Below are 21,862 nucleotides of genomic sequence, written 5' to 3'. Positions count from 1 at the left end.
AAGTGAAAATAGTTGTAAAAAATCCAGAATCCATTTTTGGCTTTGATATTTTGCTTAGATTGGCATACAAGTGAATTGGACAGGACTGCAAATTTTGTAGAAAGATTTAGATGTTTTGACCTTGGTCATCTGCTCTTTATGTAGCGAAGTATCTATCTTGACATTTAGGGTTAAATTCATCAAGCAATTTTCTCCAAAATGTTGGCATAAAACTATCTGAAATGTCTCAAAATGTTGTTTATCATGAAATTGTGCAAAAACTATTGCTACGTTTGGTGTTTATACCATTCATGACCAGATCAATAAATTTTTTGAAGAATTGGTGAAGCTCGGATTGTTCGTAGCCGAGGGTGCCTTACAAATTCATCATAATTTATGCTGTACCTGCCCTACATTTCTAGTGGTAGCACATGACACTGGAAAAAAGTGTGTCAAATTAAGTAAGGGGCATCATGACTCATAATTAAGGAGCGCTAAAATAAAATGCTCTAAAGTCATTAAGACTTGCGTAAAAAATTAGGGCCTTACGTCATGTCCGCTGAAAAGTAACTGCACCTTCGAAAAGGTTTTTTGCTTGAGCGAAGTGACAGGAGCTCCCAGCCGAGCGCTGCTCTCCTCGTGTAGGCTGTAGTGACTGAAGATGGCCTCTTGGACATTCTAGGCACCAGTGTTCAGCTAACCTTGCTTATGAGCTTAACAGCACTCGGCTAAGAACTTCTTAATTTTGGTGTTCAGTGGGAGTCTGAAATCCCACCAATCAAAACTTTTCATATGTCAAATGTAATTTTTTTTCTTTAAAAACAGCTAAATCATTTGGCAATTACCTTTGTATGGAGGAGACTTAAGCTCTAGTAATTCAGGATATGTACAGGTGCGTCTCACTAATTTAGAATATCATCAAAAAGTTAATTTATTTCAGTTCTTCAATACAAAAAGTGAAACTCATTATATAGATTCATTACAAACAGAGTGATCTATTTCAAGTGTTTATTTCTGTTAATGTTGATGATTATGGCTTACAGCCAATGAAAACGCAAAAGTCATTATCTCAGTAAATTTTTAACTTTTTGATGATATTCTAATTTAGTGAGATGCACCTGTATTCAAGCAATGAACAGGATTCTCAGAACATTATAAAAAGGAAATCTGTAAGGAGTAGATCTGCAGTCTTGTAGTTCCAAACTGATGAAAATATTGTGCCATAGTTTTTTATTTTTATAGATTTTTTTTTCTTGTGTGAGTGCATCTACTTTTCTTTTTAGTTTAATGACAAATGACCTAAACTTTACCCCTGCAGCATTAGCCAGAAGTGTGCAGATAGACTGAAGCCTCTTACATAATCAGATGGGTTCTTGGTTTTCTATTTTTTTTGTTCTCGAGGCAGCTGGGCCCATTGATGATTTAAAACTGCTATAACCTTTGACCTTCCTACTCGTGTCAATCTCGATCTGACCCTGTATGCTTTTTTTTTTCTTTTTTCTCCTCCCTGAAAGACCAGTAATGCTGTTGTCAAAAAGGGTGACATATGAGAAGAAAATCCCAGTGGTGAAGTATAAACCCTTCAAAAAGTGTTTGTTTTGGAGCGAAGACTATGGCATTTAATAACTTTGCCAGTCTTATGTTACACATGCTAACAATGTAAGATATAGACATATATCTATAGATCCAGAATTTTTTTTATTTGATAGGTTTTAGTGTTTTTATAATTATGAATAAATATAATTTTTTGAATACATGATATGTACCTATTCAGGTAAACAAACTTATATTAATATTGATTATTTAAAACTAACAGTTTAAAGCGTGGACCGTTATGGTATTTTTTTTTTTATCATGTCCATACTACAGCCGAGTGTTCCCATCCTTGTGGCTTCATGTAAATGTATCATCCTCAAGGTAATATGACAGTCTGGCATATGTAAGAATTGGATGTCAAAATAATAGATATAATGGATATATGTAGATGATGTAAAAGCAAGTGAGTGATGGATATCGCTATTTATGATACACATTTGAAGATACAAATGTGAAAGCTCATAATTGAATGTGAAATAAAGTATTAAGTACAAATAGGAGGCCAATTTGTTTAATCACCTGTGTCCATCTAGGCCTCTATAAATGCTATGTGCAACAATGAAATGGAAGTTGTCTGATGTTAGAAACAAGTCTTGTATCTAATATGGATTGTGAAACTCGTTTTAAATTGATCTTTTACTTAGGATTTTCTTTTTTCCCCTACCCCACATCCCTTCCTCTACCCTTTATCATGCTGGCTAAAAAAATGTATCACAGCTTTCTGTCTATGGGGCCACGGAGTCTGTGTGCATGCCGAGTGCCGATGTTGACTGCTGTCCAGTGCCAGAAGTGTTTACAATGGGCACAGATGTATCAGGACAGGTCTGTGGGTTGTTTTGGTTTTTTTATTAATCATATGGGCAGCCATATACATTGTATCTTTGTGCCATGTCTCCCTGGCACTCACTATGGGGAAAAGAGGCAAGCAGTCAGAGGCAGTGCAATACTCTGGGCGATGCTCCGCTGGAAAACATTTGGCCTCTCAGACATTATTTTACACTGCACGATTATTGTGAACGGGTGAGTGCTCCTAAACGTTTGTTTCCCGATCATAGTGCCGTCTAAACTGGCTGCTGAATACCCAACTAACGAATAAAAGGCTGAAAAGATCATGGTTCTCGGCAGCACATAGTCTTGTGTAAACAGGGCCTATGCTGCCAAGAACAATGACGGCCTATGTACACAGAATGGTTATTACTGATTGTTGAGTGCGCATCTGAAGCACGGTCTGTGTGTAAAGCGGCTTTTAAAAACGACCACTGATTGGTAAATATTTACTGATTGGTCATTTAATGCTGAAAAATTGGTAAATGTAAATGCACTATTACTTTCACTCACTAACTATAGTATTGTTGTTAATGTCCTCTTTCATCTTTCAGTGGATAATGAGCACTTTTCGGCTTTGTCTCTAATTTGCGTGTGTTTTATTTAGATATTTTAGATGTTTTTATTTTAGCTTCAAAACATGTCTCTCTTTAGTCTTTTAACATCACATATCCTATTGCAGTTCTGTGCTGTATGAGGCTAATGATGGATATATTTAGTTTTTAGAGGATTTTGGTTTCGGCAATTGTTCAAAAATGATACTAATTTGATCACTTTTTTTCTTGAACGGATACAATCACCGAGTCACTGCTGTGCATATGTTCCATTCATTTTAGACATTACGTTGTGCCAAGTATTGCTCTTTTGTTGCTGTCCACTTGAGAAGCCAAGATATGATACCCTTTGGCTTTTTCTCTTTCCTATTTAGCCCATGGCTATCTGGCTCATGCTGGAAAGAGAGGTGGATTAAAACACTTTAGTGATGCAAGAGAGGTCACAGCGTCAGGTCAGGGCTTAACTCTAGTGACCATTCATCACATGTTGATTGATTGCCACATGTTTCCCAGGGACATATCCATCAGCTGCCCCCTCCTGAGGGAGCAGATGGACAAGAAAGTAGCCAGGACTTGTGCCACCCAGGAATTTCCTCTGTTGTTCATTGCTTTTCCTGTTTGGTGACAGTGGTTTTACTTCTCTATTTATTTGAAGCAACTTAAGGAAACGCCAAGAAATCTGTATTTGCCATTGTTATCTGTTGGATTTCCAAATGTCAGTTGTTATAGCTAGCAATAACACTTTGGGTTGGCTTCTTTTTTTTTTTTTAATATATATATATTTTTTTTAGGAAAACCTTAGCATATTTAAGGTTCCACTGAAACTACGAACACCGCAGGCTAATAAATCATTCTCTTCAAATCCTGCACCATAAAGAAAAACTAAAACATGGTCTCCCATATCTTGGACTAATAAAGGCTAACATGTCGGAAGCTGCTTTGTGCAATCTAAAAAATGTGCTCTCCTTTTTAGACTGGGTTCAAATGCCCACATATCACGGTCATCATACACTGACTACAGCGCCGAACTGATCGTGGGTCAACAGACTCAACATTACAGCTCATATGCCCATAGAGGTGTAATTTAGGGCCAAGGTATCTGTGGGCATGTACTGTAATACTAAGGATTTTCAGGCCACAAAATTTGGGTGGAAATTTCACAGCCCATCCACCCTGTGGGATCCTACATAAAGGCCATAGCTGGCTGGATAGCTGGCTACATAGTCATAGAGGAGCAATGCACATATTTCTCCAATATCCATACTAAATGACTGCAAATATATATAGAATAAATCTGATTATTTTGTGTCATTTCTTTAAAAAAACGGAGTGAGGACTTTTCATCTTTTGCTTGGCTTAGATCCCATATTACATTAATTATTGATTAATTGAATACTGCTATGTTAAATAGCTTTGTCATATAACGTTTCATATGGAGAACTTTTTTTTTTTTTTATTAACAGTACTATAAAATTATCTGTTTAAAATAGAATTGATTAGTGTATACTCAAGTCTGTGCTCCAAGATTGCGGGTAATGGAGGGGCCGCAACTCATTAGGCTCCCTGTGTAATACATGGAGGATACACTGCAGTGACTCCTAGCCTTGGCTGATTTATGGAGGTCACATATTGGGACCACACCTCAATCTTGATGAATTAAGAATGATTGTCCTTGAAGAATGATTGAGAAAGGTTTTATTTTCTGCAGACAGTAATGGTACAGCATTAAATAAAGCCTTTTGGAGAAGTTTGCTTTTCCTATCTGGATTTACTGTTGTGAAGATATCATTGGTGGAGTTGGCTTCTGTTTTTTATTGATGCTTCCTTATATAGTGCCATTATATTCCACAGCACTTCAACGTCACTTTTCCTATTAGGGCTCACAATCTAAATTCCCTATCCATATGTCTTTTGGAGTGTGAGGGGGGAACAGTAGTACTCAGAAACATGGGAAGAACATACAAACTCCTTGCAGATGTTTTCCTTGGTGGGATTTGAACCCACGACTCCAGTGCTGCAAGGCTCCAGTGCTAACCACTGAGCCACCGTGCTGCTCATAATCTGATAACCTAGGAAAATATGCAATAATTGAATACAGATCATTAATTAACTTTAACACTAGATGTTGGGAGACATTTGTGCAAGCATCGTTCCCTTGGGGTTGTTGTAGGATCACTTCGCTAATGTGAATAGGTCCGTGCTACCCAAAGTAAGCGGTAAGCTTTTTCTTTTTTCCGTTTGTGTAATACGCCATTTGTTTACTACATTCTAGGTTCTGCATTTCTACTGTGATACTTGCTCTACGCCTATCTGTCGAGAGTGCACTATAGGACGTCATGCTGGGCACAGCTTTATCTATCTCCAAGATGCTCTTCAAGACTCAAGGGCACTTACTATTCAGCTGTTGGCAGATGTTCAACAAGGACGCCAGGCTATTCAGGTAAGAATATTGTTATTGTCAGATGAATACTGCAACATCCTCATCACCCCCCGACTTGAATATGGTTTATATCAGAAGTTGTGCATGTAGGTTTAGATCCAGGTAGGTGCATGGAGCCAGTGATTGACTTACTGTCTTCACAGCAGCAGTACAGTGAGTTCGGTAAGGTCTGCTCACCTAACTTTCTATTTCCTACTAGGGAATTCTCAGTCAATTTAGATTCCCTGTCCGGATGAGCCATATGTGTACGTGACTGTGACTAAGTACTGTAGCACCCTAAATTAGAAAAACCTGTAAAATAACCCAGCCAGTATAGCCTGGGAATGGCCACAACAAGGTATATGTAGACAAGCTAGGGGGAGGCATCTCCTCTTGCTCGATGGTTTTTCCAACAAAACCTTCAAATAATGGTTTTCTTCTGGTGATCGTATCCCTAAAATCCTAATTTTTGCATTGAGACATTAAAGAAGACCTCTGGCATGCCTATCCGGCTTGTCTACCACATCTGCTTCTTACTTGATAAGCAAAAAACTCTCCAGACGGATCTTTTCTGGAAGTGGAGCAGTTTATAAGGTCTCACTTTGGCACTGCTTAACGAACGTACATGATTAGAAATACGTGACTCCTTACATCCAAAAAACAGCACCGCACATGTCTTTAGATTGTGTGTTGTACTGCACCATTCACTTCAATAATACTAACCTGCAATACCAGGCATCACCCATTGATGGGTATGGGTACTTATGTTGGGAAAAAGTCCGTCTGTCACATACAAGAAGACTTGTGAATTTGGTCTTAGAGTTTGTATAGTCTATAGAAGGTTAGCGCCCCTCAAATATGGTAAAGGGTTTAATTTCTGCTCTTCGGTTGGATGTCTGAATAGACATTATACTTGTGATAAGAGTATTAAAGTGTAAGATGGAAAGGTCCTGATTCATTAAGGCTGGCATTGTTCACGTCAATCTTTGAGAGAATGTGGTGGAGTCAGAGGCACCTGATTCATTATAAGTCGTGTGCATCTTAATAGTGGTGTGCGCCTTGCCACAAATTTTACTCCAGTCAGTGGCTGGAATAAGATTTGTGGCATAAAGTATTCCACAACTCTCCAGGAAATAAATAAGTGTTGCGCCCCGTATTTTTGTCCCATCCCAGGTTCCCCCATTTTGAGTGAGATGGCCAAAACTGGTGTGAAAACGCCAAAAGCTGCAAAATTTTGAGACTTTTCAAAGTGTTTTACTCCAGATTTCTGACGTAAATACTATAATGAATTGGGGAAAAACATGTTTGTCAATTTTATTTTAGCTCTATATCAACCAGAATCACTAATCTAGTAGCAGTATCAACTGAATCTTACATAATTTTATGTCTACTCTTGAGAAAATTAACATGAGTGCAGCTAGACATTAATAAAAACAAAAAAGTCATGTTGACATTAGCTAAATTCTTTACAATTTGATGTACTGTTAAGCCATTACGTTTTTTAAGGCGTCTTCCTAGTTAAAATGAGACAGTCCTATGTATATGGCCTACTTAATAAAGCCTAGAGGTTTATTAGACATAAATTTAAAAGAATTTGTGATTTTGGATGGTGGCGTGATGAATCTCTGGGAGGTGCCCTTATACCTGCTTACTAAAGTTCAACATAACATTTTCTTCCTGAGCTTTGTGGATCTTTTTGTGTTTCTGGAAACCAATGGTCATATTATATTTTCCATGCCACAAACCTCTTGTATATAATCTCATTCTATAGACCAACCTAGGAGCACCACTTTTAATGCAGACTTCTTCTTTTAAACGGATAAAGGAAAGCAACTTTCTTAATGCTCCATTACAAATTTAGTACTTGATAAACCCAAAGTCTTTCAGATCTTTGTCATTTGTAATAGTCTTGTCTAATATTCTAGGTAGTTTGATTTTTAAAATAATCAAAATAATGACTGTTTTCTGCATGAAATTAAAATCTTAGCGAGGCACACATCCCCTTACATTATAGATGGGGAAGGTTACACCCTTTGGATCATGTTGACAATCCAATCCCAGGAGCACAGCGAAAGATCTCAGGCCATCTGTGAGCTATGTTGGCCATTTCCATTAGTTTTAGGGCACACAGCAAAGATAAAGGCCTGTCTTGGACAATGTGTTCTTTTTTTTTTGTTTTTTCTTTTTTTCCTGGAGCTGAAAGAAAATCCATTTAGAGTAAACATGAATTTGAAAAGGATGCAGTAAATGAGGTAATTTGGCACCTTCCTCCTCTGCCTCCCTGTAGGCTACTCGTGCTGAATGGTGGCTAGTGCCTTTTTTAACTTTTGTGGAGCCTGCTGCAGGGGTAGCTCATTAGCAGAACACAGAGGAAGTAATTCTGTTATCTCCCAACATCAAAGGGTCAGAAAGCTGGTTGCACAGAAGGGTCATTAGGGCACACAAAAACTGTTTTGTCCTCATGTGGCAGATGAATTCATTGAGCCTGGGCCTGTGCCACATCATGTCTTGTCTTATCTGATGGTCACTCTTTTTCTGCAAGACAAAGCCATTGAAAATGGCCAGTAAAGAATTGTCTAAAAATTCCAAGTTTATATCTTCATTTTACTTTTTGCAGCCTCCTCATTGCCTCTGCTCCTTATCGGTGAAAAGTTCTCATCATCTAGGACAGACATGACGCTTCAGTTTACCCCCTGTAATAGATCTTACATGCTCATAACTGTATGGAGTAGCTAGAATGTGTACTCAGTGACTTAGAACGGTTTGGTGGAGGGACTCTGATTTAGCAGATTTTGTAAGATTTACATCTAATCAAAGAAAAGGGTCCATTCACAATTAAAGTTTCCAACATAAATTGACATGCTGCAGAATTAAAATCTGTTACTACATGTCAATTTCCAGTTTTATCCACAGGGTACAGAAAAAGATACATATTTTTTAAATATTTGTTGTTCACTTTGCTGCTACTCAAACATGCTGCCCCTTGTAAATGTTATATTACCTCCTCAATACTGAGATTGCTACACCAAGAAGGAAAAGCCGTGCACATCACAGGATCCATAGGCATTTAAATGATAAAAAAAAAATAAATCTCAATGTATTCTTTGAGTATCAGCACCACATGCAGAAATGCACGTACTTACACATCTAAGTCAGCAGGAGATGGATAAGTAATATATATATATATATATATATATATATATATATATATATATATATACACACACACGCACACACGCGTGCATACACGCATACAGTACAGACCAAAAGTTTGGACACACCTTCTCATTTAAAGATTTTTCTGTATTTACATGACTATGAAAATTGTACATTCACACTGAAGGCATCAAAACTATGAAATAACACATGTGGAATTATATACTTAACAAAAAAGTGTGAAGTGAAACAACTGAAAATATGTCTTATATTCTAGGTTCTTCAAAATAGCCACCTTTTGCTTTGATGACTGCTTTGCACACTCTTGGCATTCTCTTGATGAGCTTCAAGAGGTAGTCACCAGAAATGGTCTTCCAACAATCTTGAAGGAGTTCCCAGAGATACTTAGCACTTGTTGGCCCTTTTGCCTCCAGCTCACCCCAATCGAGATGGTGACTGGAGGCCAGGTCATCTGGCGTAGCACCCCAATACTCTCCTTCTTGGTCAAATAGCCCTTACACAGCCTGGAGGTGTGTTTGGGGTCATTGTCCTGTTGAAAAATTAAATGATGGTCCAACTAAACGCAAACCGGATGGAATAGCATGCCGCTGCAAGATGCTGTGGTAGCCAAGCTGGTTCAGTATGCCTTCAATTTTGAATAAATTCCCAAGTGTCACCAGCAAAGCACCCCCACACCATCACACCTCCTCCTCCATGCTTCACGGTGGGAACCAGGCATGTAGAGTCCATCCGTTCACCTTTTCTGCGTCGCACAAGGACACGGTGGTTGGAACCAAAGATCTCAAATTTGGACTCCTCAGACCAAAGCACAGATTTCCACTGGTCTAATGTCCATTCCTTGTGTTCTTTAGCCCAAACAAGTCTCTTCTGCTTGTTGCCTGTCCTTAGCAGTGGTTTCCTAGCAGCTATTTTATCATGAAGGCCTGCTGCACAAAGTCTCCTCTTAACAGTTGTTGTAGAGATGTGTCTGCTGCTAGAACTGTGTGTGGCATTGACCTGGTCTCTAATCAAAGCTGCTGTTAACCTACGATTTCTGAGGCTGGTAACTCGGATAAACTTATCCTCAGAAGCAGAGGTGACTCTTGGTCTTCCTTTCCTGGGGCGGTCCTCATGTGAGCCAGTTTCTTTGTAGCGCTTGATGTTTTTTTGCAACTGCACTTAGGGACACTTTCAAAGTTTGCCCAATTTTTCGGACTGACTGACCTTCATTTCTTAAAGTAATGATGGCCACTCGTTTTTCTTTACTTAGCTGCTTTTTTCTTGCCATAATACAAATTCTAACAGTCTATTCAGTAAGACTATCAGCTGCTTATCCACTTGACTTTTGCACAACACAACTGATGGTCCCAACCCCATTTATAAGGCAAGAAATCCCACTTATTAAACCTGACAGGGCAGACCTGTGAAGTGAAAACCATTTCCGGTGACTACCTCTTGAAGCTCATCAAGAGAATGGCAAGTGTGTGCAAAGCAGTCATCAAAGCAAAAGGTGGCTACTTTGAAGAACCTAGAATATAAGACATATTTTCAGTTGTTTCACACTTTTTTAAGTATATAATTCCACATGTGTTAATTCATAGTTTTGATGCCTTCAGTGTGAATGTACAATTTTCATAGTCATGAAAATACAGAAAAATCTTTAAATGTGAAGGTGTCCAAACTTTTGGTCTGTACTGTACACACGTGTACACACACACACACACACACACACACACACACACACACACACACACAGCCATACAGCTTGTACATTGACCCTTCGGATAAATATTTTTATGCACAATTTAAATTTTTGTATTTCGATACAGATCTAAGATAATTGCATTCATTATATGATGAAAAAAATCCATGCTGGATCCAAAATACAATTCACAATATACTATTGGCCCAACATGCTGAATAAGGATATATATCGATGACGATTTGCCAGCATAAAAAAACTAATGTAATGCAGACTCTAGGCATGAGAATTCAATTTGTGCTGGCCCGCTCCGGTGTCCAGTCCAATCCTCTGTGACAGCTGGTTTTCACTTCTGTGTCCGCCACCCTCTGCCTGGCATCCTGAACACCTACATCATGAGGTCACAGTGCTTAGTAAGCACCAGAGATGACCCAGATCCTGGGCATAGAAATGAAGATTGTTTGTTTGCCGTGGAGGACTGGACTGGACACCGGACCAGGGCAGTGTAAATCAAATTGCTAACTCCATGCAAGAATATGCCTGTGTTACAACTGTGTTTTTAAGCTCAAAATGGATATTTCTTTTTACACTACTGCCAGGGTACAAGTTGAACTTAATGGACTTGTGTCTTCTCTCAACCTTAAAGCTATAAGTCCTAAGAATGAAAATGTAAGCCAACTCACTTTAAGAAAAATAAAATCAGAACTGGAAATTGTATTCGGTGTCATCGTTTGCACACCAGTTCCTTCACATTTGGCACAATGTCAAGTAATTGATCAGTATGATCTTGGTAGACTTTGATAATATTTTTTGTAGCCTCATTAACAATGTTAGAATCTTAATTTTCACATTTTTGTTTTCCCCGTAGAAAAAGCTTAGGTATTTAATGGGTAGAAAGATGGAGATTACTTCTCCCAGCGAGACACATTAAAAAAAGTCAATGTTTAATCTTTAACCAACTTTCAATCATAGTTGTCAGCTTTGCTTCCTGCATAACAAAGAGCTGTGCGGATCTGTGGCTTATAGCCCTGCCATAAACGCATGTCTTTAAGGTCTCCTTCTGTTACTTCCAGTTGAAGTGATCCTCACTGGAGCACTGAGCTGTTATTGCTGCTCTGCCAATCTGGGGTCACCGCTTCAGCCACCCAGCCAGTTTTCCATCAAACCTTTCAAGCATTGTTCCTCACAAGGGAGGGGCGGGGAGGAGAATGTAACCAATTTGAATGGCCCTATAAAGGGGGATGTTGATTTAACCAAGATGTGGTACTAGCTTATTCCAGGTGAATACCAGTTTCCAGTGGTATTATCAAGATCACACAATTATTGTAAAAAAAAAAAAAAAAAATTCAGGTCTACAATTTTTTTCTCTCCATTGTTAAATAAGTTGTTTTTTTTCCCCCCATGTATAAAAGTAAATTTATTAAGGTAGACCTCTCGTCTAATGCTAACCCAAAGAGTAGTTTGCAGTTGTGGGTGCAGCTGTCAGATGTAGACCTGCAAATATCATATAATTATTAGCCATGTTAATATAAATCTACTTAATTAAATGTAGACTCTTCGTGAGTCCCATTGTAAAACGCTTGTACCATAAAGCTTTTATTACCTGACTAAAGCAACACGTGAACAACAAATAGTCTACACCCCCAGCCAGCGCAGCCTCTGATATAACTTTATTAGGGGATGGATGGTTTGCTTTTATATGTACCCCAATGGGCATATGTGATCGGCTCTACATAGCTTGGGTAAATATTTAGGTCAGAATTTGGCAAATCCCTGGAGCCATGCATTTAACACTACTGTGCTTTCGTTTTTAGAATTTTCTGACTTTTAGGTATAAAAATTAATGTGTGAGCTATTGTATGGTCTCTCTTGTCCTTTCTTTGTTTGATAGACATGTCTCTTCCAAGTTTGTACTTGGGGAGAGACATGTCTATCAACTGGAGTGGGGTGGGGAGAAGCTGGCAAGTCAGGTCTCTCCCTAAAGTCCCCGGCCGGGTGCCTAAATTATGTTTTATCTGAAACATCTTAGAGTAAAATATACGTGGCTATAATCGCCTCTGATTCATGTTACCTGTGGTTTTGGTATCATGAATATAATTACCTGTTCCCTTTTAAGTTATATTTGTTTGAAATCCTTTAGTTTCAAAACATTAAATGTGTACACTAGTTAGCAATTAGTTGTCTGAGGCCTCCATTCACATTAGACTGTTGGCCAATCGGCGGGTTTGGCCAACAGTCTGGTGTGTGTGAGGGGGACTTAAAGGGGTTGTCTTTGTGACTGCAGGCTTGTGACTCCTCATATCACACACAGTATGCAATGAGGATTCTCTGCTGTTGGCTGCGAGGCTGAGCAGTCATGTGACCACAATTATGCGAATGTATAATCCCCGCCAGATTCGATTCACTTGTATTGAGCGAGGCCGTAAAGTAAAACGTTGAACTATGAACATCTTCTACCAAGGATACCTTGCAGCAGTTCATTCTTGCTTTTTCTTACATTGCCCATATTTGTAAGTTTTCGTTTTGGCAACAGCTGCCCAAGTTGGTGCGATATAAAAAAAAAGTTGTCACATTTTGCCCTTTTAGTCCATATGTCAAATCTGAAGTGACTTGCATTTCCTGATTCTTTTCAGGTTTTTCTCCAGGCTTTTTTCTTGTATATACCTGAGCGTATGAACTGCTGCTGTCACACAGTGTCCATATCTTGATGCCGTACTTTGCTGGCTTACTCGGTATATATGGTGTGAAGGGCACCTACCTCAGAATGCCACTAGTGGTTCATCCACAGTGACATTCTCACCAGTATTGTATCATTTTGGAAGAATCTCTAACCATTTATCCAAAACTTCTCTAATAGCGGCTAGTTATTATCTGCTGCCAGCAGAGGACAGTTTTCCTGCCTGGGCAGAAGGCTGCAAGTTCCATATTACATCTTTGTTTTTAGACTGAATTGCTTGCATTGGACTAGTTGTCTGTGTATCGTGCCTCATCAGATTCAGCTTTAGAATTCTCATAATCCCTTTCCCTGCCATTTATGTGGTCCTCATCTTCAGACACTTTCTCCAGTTGGATATCTTCTTCAGAATCTGAGGCATTTGCAAGCTTTCCCATTTCAGCTTCAATCTATGGACATCTTCGCCACATTTTTATCCAACTTTCGAAGTTATGGACACTCACGACTTTGACGGGGTAAAATCAGCATTGTGGAATAAAATAGCGCTAAATGAATAAATGACAATCATAATAATTGCAGCACAGCCTGCTTGAACTGGAGAAATTGATAAATAATAGCTGCAATAAATAATCCACAATGATATTATAAATCGTCTGTGACTGAAATTATGGCGAGAGATCTGTATAAAACACTATTAGGTCATATTGACCCGAACAGTACATAAGTAACTATCATTATTTCATTAGAATAAAACACCCATAATAACACCTATCCATAAACAAATTCACCTAACCACAATTTGCAGATCCTCATAATAAATCTGCGTTTTCTCAAACTTTTTTGGGGGGTGTCAAATTAAACAACTATTCACCCACCAGTTTCAAGACCCCAGAATGACATTGTAATAGGGATTAAATATTAATAGCTTTTGTTTTGTAAGATTTTTGGAAACGCATTAGTTGAAACATATATGATACATTGAAACGCATTAGTTGAAACATTAGTTGAAACATATATGATAAGGAGGTACAAAATTATAAGGCTAAATATCTCTCCCCAAAAAGCTACTATGCGACTGCAAAAAAAAAATGTAACTGTACACTAAAATCCAGATTACTATGATTATTTAAAGTGTAAGAATAGGATGCGAGGAAATATTGGGTTATGTTTAGAATACAAATGTTTCAAAATAATTCTTAAACTTGAAAGCAGATTCTGCTCTGGTCATAATGGCAGACTAGCTCATAATATTCTGTGTGGTCAATGTAATACATTGCAGAGGGTCCTGTGAACGCCGTGACCTCCGTGCTCATAGCAGGGTGTCTTGACATTACGAGAGATATGAAGCATGTAGCAGAATGCATTTTTTAATCGTGAAGGTGGTTTCTTATTTCATCTTGCAGCTCACTCTTGAACAGGCCCAAGCACTGGCAGAGCAAGTGGAGATGAAAGCCAAAGTCGCGCAATCTGAGATCAAAGCAGTCACCTCCAGACACAAGAAGGCACTCGAGGAGAGGGAATGTGAGCTGGTATGGAAGGTTAGTAACATTCTGTTCCAGACTCCCCAATGATCTTACTATAAAGGTGGGTATGGGTGATACAGTCCATTTTTTTCTGGGTGTATATAGGTCGTCTTTTTTCCCCCTTCCCATATGGTAATTTCTTTGTCCATTTTTGTCTCCCATCTGACCTTTCTTCATGCATTCATTGCAATAAGTCTAATTTTCCTCATAGTAACCGATTTCATTCTTCTAAAGATGAGAAGCACTTGAAGGATATTGGCTATAATGTAGAAGTCTGGCTTTTCTTGTTGTGATTTGTGCTGTAAAACATTTGAATGGGACATATCCTAAAACATTGAATAATGAGGAATGAGTGGCTTGTCTAATAAAATAATTAGTATGTCTCCAAATGAGTGTAACCTGCATTTCCAAAGAAGGTGACATGCACATTTGGTGTGTGGACTTCGAGCTAAAACTGTCTAATTTGAGGATTAGGGAGTCAAACCAGACTTTATTGCTTTGGGGCCTGTGCTGTACCATGTCAAAAAACCCTATATCATGATTGTCATGTCACAGAGAGATAGCATGAATATGTTCACTGATAATCCAGGCGAACAGCTAATTTTGCCTACAAAAGCTGTTATAACCTGATCATTAATCCTGCAGCTTTCACTGGAAGCGCATATACACAGAAACACCTGCATCTCATTGGTAAACACACGGCCATATACCTAGAAGGAATATCTCAAAGGTTCGCAGTTCTGTGTTTTTTAATCAACATCACTTTTTTCAAAATCAAGTAGAAACAGAAGGTGCAGCCAAAAAAATGCAACACTATACAAGGGAGGTATTAGCAGAATTACACAATTAGTGACCTGTGCATAGCAGCAAAACCTATAACAGAATAATGTTGTGCTAAATGACTGTAGTGCGATGGTATGCAACAATGTAATATTAGAAGTACATGAATATAGGTGGTTGCAGCAGTACAATAAAAGTAAAATGCTAATCCCTGTAGGTACAGTACAGACCAAAAGTTTGGACACACCTTCTCATTTAAAGATTTTTCTGTATTTTCATGACTATGAAAATTGTACATTCACACTGAAGGCATCAAAACTATGAATTAACACATTTGGAATAATATACTTAACAAAAAAGTGTGAAACAACTGAAAATATGTCTTATATTCTAGGTTCTTCAAAGTAGCCACCTTTTGCTTTGATGACTGCTTTGCACACTCTTGGCATTCTCTTGATGAGCTTCAAGAGGTAGTCACCGGAAATGGTATTCCAATAATCTTGAAGGAGTTCCCAGAGATGCTTAGCACTTGTTGGCCCTTTTGCCTTCAATCTGCGGTCCAGCTCACCCCAAACCATCTCGATTGGGTTCAGGTCTGGTGACTGTGGAGGCCAGGTCATCTGGCGTAGCACCCCATCACTCCCCTTCTTGGTCAAATTGCCGTTACACAGCCTGGAGGTGTGTTTGGGGTCATTGTCCTGTTGAAAAATAAATGATGGTCCAACTAAACGCAAACCGGATGGAATAGCATGCCGCTGCGAGATGTTGTGGTAGCCATACTGGTTCAGTATGCCTTCAATTTTGAATAAATCCCCAACGGTGTCACAAGCAAAGCACCCCCACACCATCACACCTCCTCCTCCATGCTTCACGGTGGGAACCAGGCATGTAGAGTCCATCCGTTCACCTTTTCTGCGTCGCACAAAGACACGGTGGTTGGAACCAAAGATCTCAAATTTGGACTCCTCAGACCAAAGCATAGATTTCCACTGGTCTAATGTCCATTCCTTGTGTTCTTTAGCCCAAACAAGTCTCTTCTGCTTGTTGCCTGTCCTTAGCAGTGGTTTCCTAGCAGCTATTTTACCATGAAGGCCTGCTGCACAAAGTCTCCTCTTAACAGTTGTTGTATAGATGTGTCTGCTGCTAGAACTCTGTGTGGCATTGACCTGGTCTCTAATCTGAGCTGCTGTTAACCTGCGATTTCTGAGGCTGGTGACTCGGATAAACTTATCCTCAGAAGCAGAGGTGACTCTTGGTCTTCCTTTCCTGGGGCGGTCCTCATGTGAGCCAGTTTCTTTGTAGCGCTTGATGGTTTTTGCAACTGCACTTGGGGACACTTTCAAAGTTTGCCCAATTTTTCGGACTGACTGACCTTCATTTCTTAAAGTAATGATGGCCACTCTTTTTCTTAGCTGCTTTTTTCTTGCCATAATACAAATTCTAACAGTCTATTCAGTAGGACTATCAGCTGTGTATCCACCTGACTTCTGCACAACACAACTGATGGTCCCAACCCCATTTATAAGGCAAGAAATCCCACTTATTAAACCTGACAGGGCACACCTGTGAAGTGAAAACAATTTCCGGTGACTACCTCTTGAAGCTCATCAAGAGAATGCCAAGAGTGTGCAAAGCAGTCATCAAAGCAAAAGGTGGCTACTTTGAAGAACCTAGAATATAAGACATATTTTCAGTTGTTTCACACTTTTTTGTTAAGTATATAATTCCACATGTGTTAATTCATAGTTTTGATGCCTTCAGTGTGACTGTACAATTTTCAAAGTCATGAAAATATAGAAAAATCTTTAAATGAGAAGGTGTGTCCAAACTTTTGGTCTGTACTGTGTGTTTCGCCTGACTCTTGATCAAGGGCACTATAAGAGTAGACTAATTTATTTAAACTCCACTGCACCAATTAAATGGGACCCTGTACAAGTAATAAAGATATAGCATAAACTCTCAACCTATCTGGTATCGCATTTAAAACTGTGACTGGAAAAGCGCATACCTTTTTTCAAAGGTGAGAAATAACTTATGGACGTAATGGTGTAATGCACACTTGGGTACATTGCTGCAGAGGAAACAAGAAGTGGCGTTACTTGCACTCAAAGGATGCGTCCCACATTGGACCACATCATGAAGGGTATGATACATAGCAAAAGTCTTTGCTTGTTAATGGGTCTCTGTAGTGTCCCTCTGTGACATCGATAAGCCTTATTAGGGACAGACACTCTAAATTAATGTTTCATTTCAAAATATTTGTAGAGCATTTTGAACATGACATGCTTTTTTTTTTTTTTTTTTTTTTTTTTTTAAGAAATTCAGGATTTCTTGGATATTTTTACCAGACTTGTCTCCTGTTTTTTTGTTTTCATAGGTTGAGAAAATTCGTCAGGTGAAAGTCAAGTCTCTCTACCACCAGGTTGACAAACTCCACCAGGCTCTTAAAAAATTGGACAGCACCATCAATGCAGTGCAGCAGGTTTTAGAAGAGGGTTGCACGATTGATATTCTCATAGCGCGTGACCGCGTCTTGGCCCAAATGCAAGATCTAAAAAATGCTAGAGGCTTATTACAAGTTCAAGAGGATGACAGAGTTGTGTTTACTCCCCCTGATCAGGCCCTTTATCTTGCAATCAAATCTATGGGTCTAGTAAGTAGTGGAGCATTTGGAGCTCTAACCAAAGCCACAGGAGAAGGCTTGAAACGAGCCCTTCAAGGACAAGTTGCTTCTTTCACAGTAATAGGTTATGACCATGATGGTGAAGTACGTTTATCAGGTGGTGATCTCATAACTGTTCTAGTGGTGGGTCCTGATGGAAATCTGTTTGCAGCTGAGGTTACTGACCAATTAAATGGTACATATTTGGTTAGTTACAGACCTCAGCTTGAGGGAGAACACATAATTTCTGTAATGGTGTGCAATCAACACATTGACAACAGCCCTTTTAAAGTCCATGTGAAATCGGGTCGATGCTATTCTGGCATTGGTCTTCCTTCTCTTTCTATTGGAGGAGAAGGTGACATTGACGGAAAGCTTTGTCGTCCCTGGGGTGTCTGCGTGGACAAAGAAGGATATATAATTGTGGCAGATAGGAGCAACAACCGCATTCAGATTTTTAAACCGTGTGGCACATTTTATCACAAGTTTGGCAGCTTGGGTTCAAGACCTGGCCAGTTTGATCGCCCAGCCGGTATCACTTGTGACAGTTCCCGTAGGATTGTAGTAGCTGATAAAGATAACCATCGTGTTCAAGTCTTCACCTTTGAGGGCCAATTCCTTTTGAAATTTGGGGAGAAGGGGACCAAGAATGGGCAATTTAACTATCCATGGGATGTTGCTATTAATTCAGAAGGGAAGATTTTAGTGTCCGATACTCGAAACCATCGTGTTCAATTATTTGGTCCAGATGGGACATACCTAAATAAGTATGGTTTTGAAGGTGCTCTCTGGAAGCATTTTGATTCACCACGTGGAGTGGCATTCAGTCATGATGGCTATCTTGTGGTGACTGACTTCAACAACCACCGACTGCTAATCATCAAACAAGATTGCCAGACAGCACATTTCTTGGGCACAGAGGGTACAGGAAATGGGCAGTTCCTGCGACCACAAGGTGTTGCAGTTGATCAAGAAGGACGCATTATTGTGGCAGACTCCCGAAACCACAGAATACAAATTTTTGAGCCAAATGGCAGCTTCTTGTACAAGTTTGGCTCTCAAGGAAGTGGCTTTGGTCAGATGGATCGTCCATCTGGCATAGCTGTCACACCGGATGGCACAATTGTTGTGGTAGACTTTGGTAACGACCGAGTTGTAGCCTTCTAATCCGTTTTCAACACAAAATTGTCTCAGGGATATGTTTTCAAGAAGTATATAATTAATATACACCAAGATGGAGCACCTACCTCATTTTTTTTTCTTGTAAACACACAACTGCAGAAGTAGAACCTGTGAAGAATAAAACAAAATTGGGATGAAAAAAAAATCTACCTCAGATCCTCAGAGTGTTATTTTGATTTGTTTTTGTTTTTCTGATCCTGCACAAATTATTATCAACTTACCTCACTTTGAATGATTGAAACAAAAAGACTACACCTGCTAAGAGAATGTGTAAAAAATCTCTTACTGAGAAAGAAAAAGCCAAAAAGGGCTATAAACTTTATAACAAAAAGAAAGAAAAAACCTGTCTCAATTTTTCCTCTTACGGTTTAAACACTTGTGTCCTCTTTAACCAAATTTTAAATTCCTCCTTTCCCTGTGCTGCTGCAACAGAGGACGCCTTGTATATTGCTATTACCTCAGTACGTTTCGATACGAGAAATACCTCAATATGCAAATTCTACAAGGTGTATTTTTTTTTTTAAACGTTTTCTGAACAAATGTCACATACCTCAAAAACCGAAGACAATATTTTATTTTCTGTATTTTTTTAGTAGTGTGATGCTTAGTTTATTCTGAACGTATTGATAATTTACTTGTTTTGAAGTTGGCGTTCTTTTTACAAATTCCAGTCTTAGATGTTTGTGTGCTCGCGATTGACTGTATGTGTGCTAATAATGCAACAAGTTTTTTACATGTTCCTCTTAAATACCCTGGAGGCTGAAAATTGTGAAAGATGAAGCACAACATGTAAAGGTCAAGTTATTTTCTTGTTGAAACATAATAAGCATTTTGTGGGTTACATTCAGGCAGAACTGCAGGGTGGTTTTTAATTTTTTTTATTAATAAATATATTTATATCTTATATATTTATATATAATAAAATTAAAAACCAAGTATTATTTGTTGTTTTTTTTTTTTTTTTGTAGAACCCGCTTTTGGGTCAAACTATTAATGGACATGGCCTGAGACGATCGCATGGAAACCCCAATTCTGAATAATTTCCAGCAAGTGACTGGACACCAAAGCTCCCATGATATTGGTGTTCAGCAACTATATTGCTGTAAAGATCAGTATACTTGTTGTGTAAATGGTTATTGTTACAATAGCAGAGTTAAGACTATTCTACTTTTTATTTTTATATCACTGTTGATGTGGGGTTTTTTTTGGAGGTGGGGGGGGTTTATTGCAAAGACCACAGTTAACTTAGTGTATGTCTGGCTTCTATCCATATCTGCAATTCATGACATCCAGCTTCACAAGTCTTATGATTAATAGCTGTTTATTTTTTATTTTAAATATACATTATTAGGGGAAAAAACTTAGAATAATATCCAATCACTTTGGGATTTACTTATTGGCAGATACAGTTTTAGTTCATACTTACAACTTTTTTTCAGCATTTTTAAAAGCTTGCTTAAAAAAAAAAGCCATTTAGGTGTTTGAGTTTTTATGCTGTTTTTACAAGCTTTTTGGTACAAAATTGTGTTTTCATTTTGTACAATTGTTCTTTAGGTATTTTTTACAAGTTCTGTTAGAAAAGCCTTTGTGAAAGATGCTAGAAAAAAAAAGCCAGTCATTGGAGCATGCTGCATTTTGATAAAAGCCATCCTCCTCATAAATGCCACAAACCTCTGTATGCTGTTCTGTGTTTATTGTATTTCACTACAGTTGTTAAAATTTGGCCTCAGAATTTTTGACCTTTTGAAAAACGCCACAAAAAAAAAAACCACTGGTGTGCGTAAATCCAGCCTTAATGATATGCAAACTGCATTTTGAGACCAAACCTAAAAATGGATATATTTGGCCAGAAAACTCCATTCACCAAATTAAGTTTTATATTGTGAAGCTTCTCCCAGGTAAATACTACTTTTATTGTCCTTTTGTTCTTAAAATTAATGAAACTTTACAGAAACAAAAAGTGGCTGCTCAACCAAAGATTGATAGATCTCCGGACGTCAGTCAAGCTTGTCAATTTTTTTTATATATATATATATATATATAAATTTGAACAGATTTGCAAGTCAAATGATATGTCTGTGTGAATGAGCATATTTTTTCTCCTTGATTTGCACTTGTTTTTAATTTTTTTTATATATATATATTAGCCGAAAAGAAGGCTGAATTAAACATTGTCTGTAAAACAGTGGCTCTGCTTTAAGGATTAAAGGGAATCTGTCAGCATGATTTCATACCCCAAACTATATGCACATGTAGCTCTTTCAAAAACAAGTCCAGCAATACCTATTACATGGGCAGTCCCTTCCTCAATTATTGAGAAATCAGCATTTGAAGAGATATGCCAATGAGTCTGAAGTGCTATTTGTAGATCTGAAGCTTCTGTCACTCCAGCTCTATTCCCTGCCCAGTGCTACTGCCTCCTGCTTGACTGACTGCTCCTTTGCCTGAAGTCACAGCATGGAGGCTGTTAATAAATCGAGAGGAGGAGGTGGCGCTTGGTGGGGAATAGAGCTGGAGTGACAGAAGCTTCAGATCTACAATAGCTCTTTAATCTCATTTCAAATTGTCAATTCAATCACTGATTTCTGAGGAAGGGACTGGCCATGTAAAGTTATTGCTGGATTTGTCTTTGAAAGAGCTACATTCAAATGTAAAGAGGTTGGGAGGTGAAATCCTGCTGACAGATTCCCTTTAAGATTTATATACCTCACTCCAGTTAATGTTCTGGCTGCACTTAATGCTCTGATGCCAGTTGAGTATAAGCATGCCCTCTTAAGAGGTGTTTAATATCTGAATTTTCAACTTGTATT

At 38.5% G+C, this 21,862-nt stretch overlaps 1 protein-coding gene across 1 annotated transcript in view; it reads left to right on the top strand.

Moving 5' to 3' along the window:
• The window catches only part of TRIM71 (tripartite motif containing 71), a 65,809-nt gene extending 44,488 nt beyond the window's left edge, over positions 1-21,321 (top strand). Inside the window, exons 2-4 of the mRNA XM_073676583.1 lie at positions 5,227-5,394; positions 14,309-14,443; positions 17,586-21,321. Of these exons, the coding sequence (XP_073532684.1) occupies positions 5,227-5,394; positions 14,309-14,443; positions 17,586-19,037 (1,755 nt within the window). The 3' untranslated portion in view covers positions 19,038-21,321. The remainder of the gene's footprint in view (positions 1-5,226; positions 5,395-14,308; positions 14,444-17,585) is intronic.
• Positions 21,322-21,862: the final 541 nt, after the last annotated feature.

The sequence above is a fragment of the Phyllobates terribilis genome, unplaced genomic scaffold (genome assembly GCF_046119375.1).
Source record: "Phyllobates terribilis strain yellow unplaced genomic scaffold, ASM4611937v1 Scaffold_4__5_contigs__length_816908805, whole genome shotgun sequence".
Classification (NCBI taxonomy): Eukaryota; Metazoa; Chordata; class Amphibia; order Anura; family Dendrobatidae; genus Phyllobates; species Phyllobates terribilis.
Note: the sequence above shows the minus strand (reverse complement) of the source record. Positions and strands in the feature narration are given on the sequence as shown.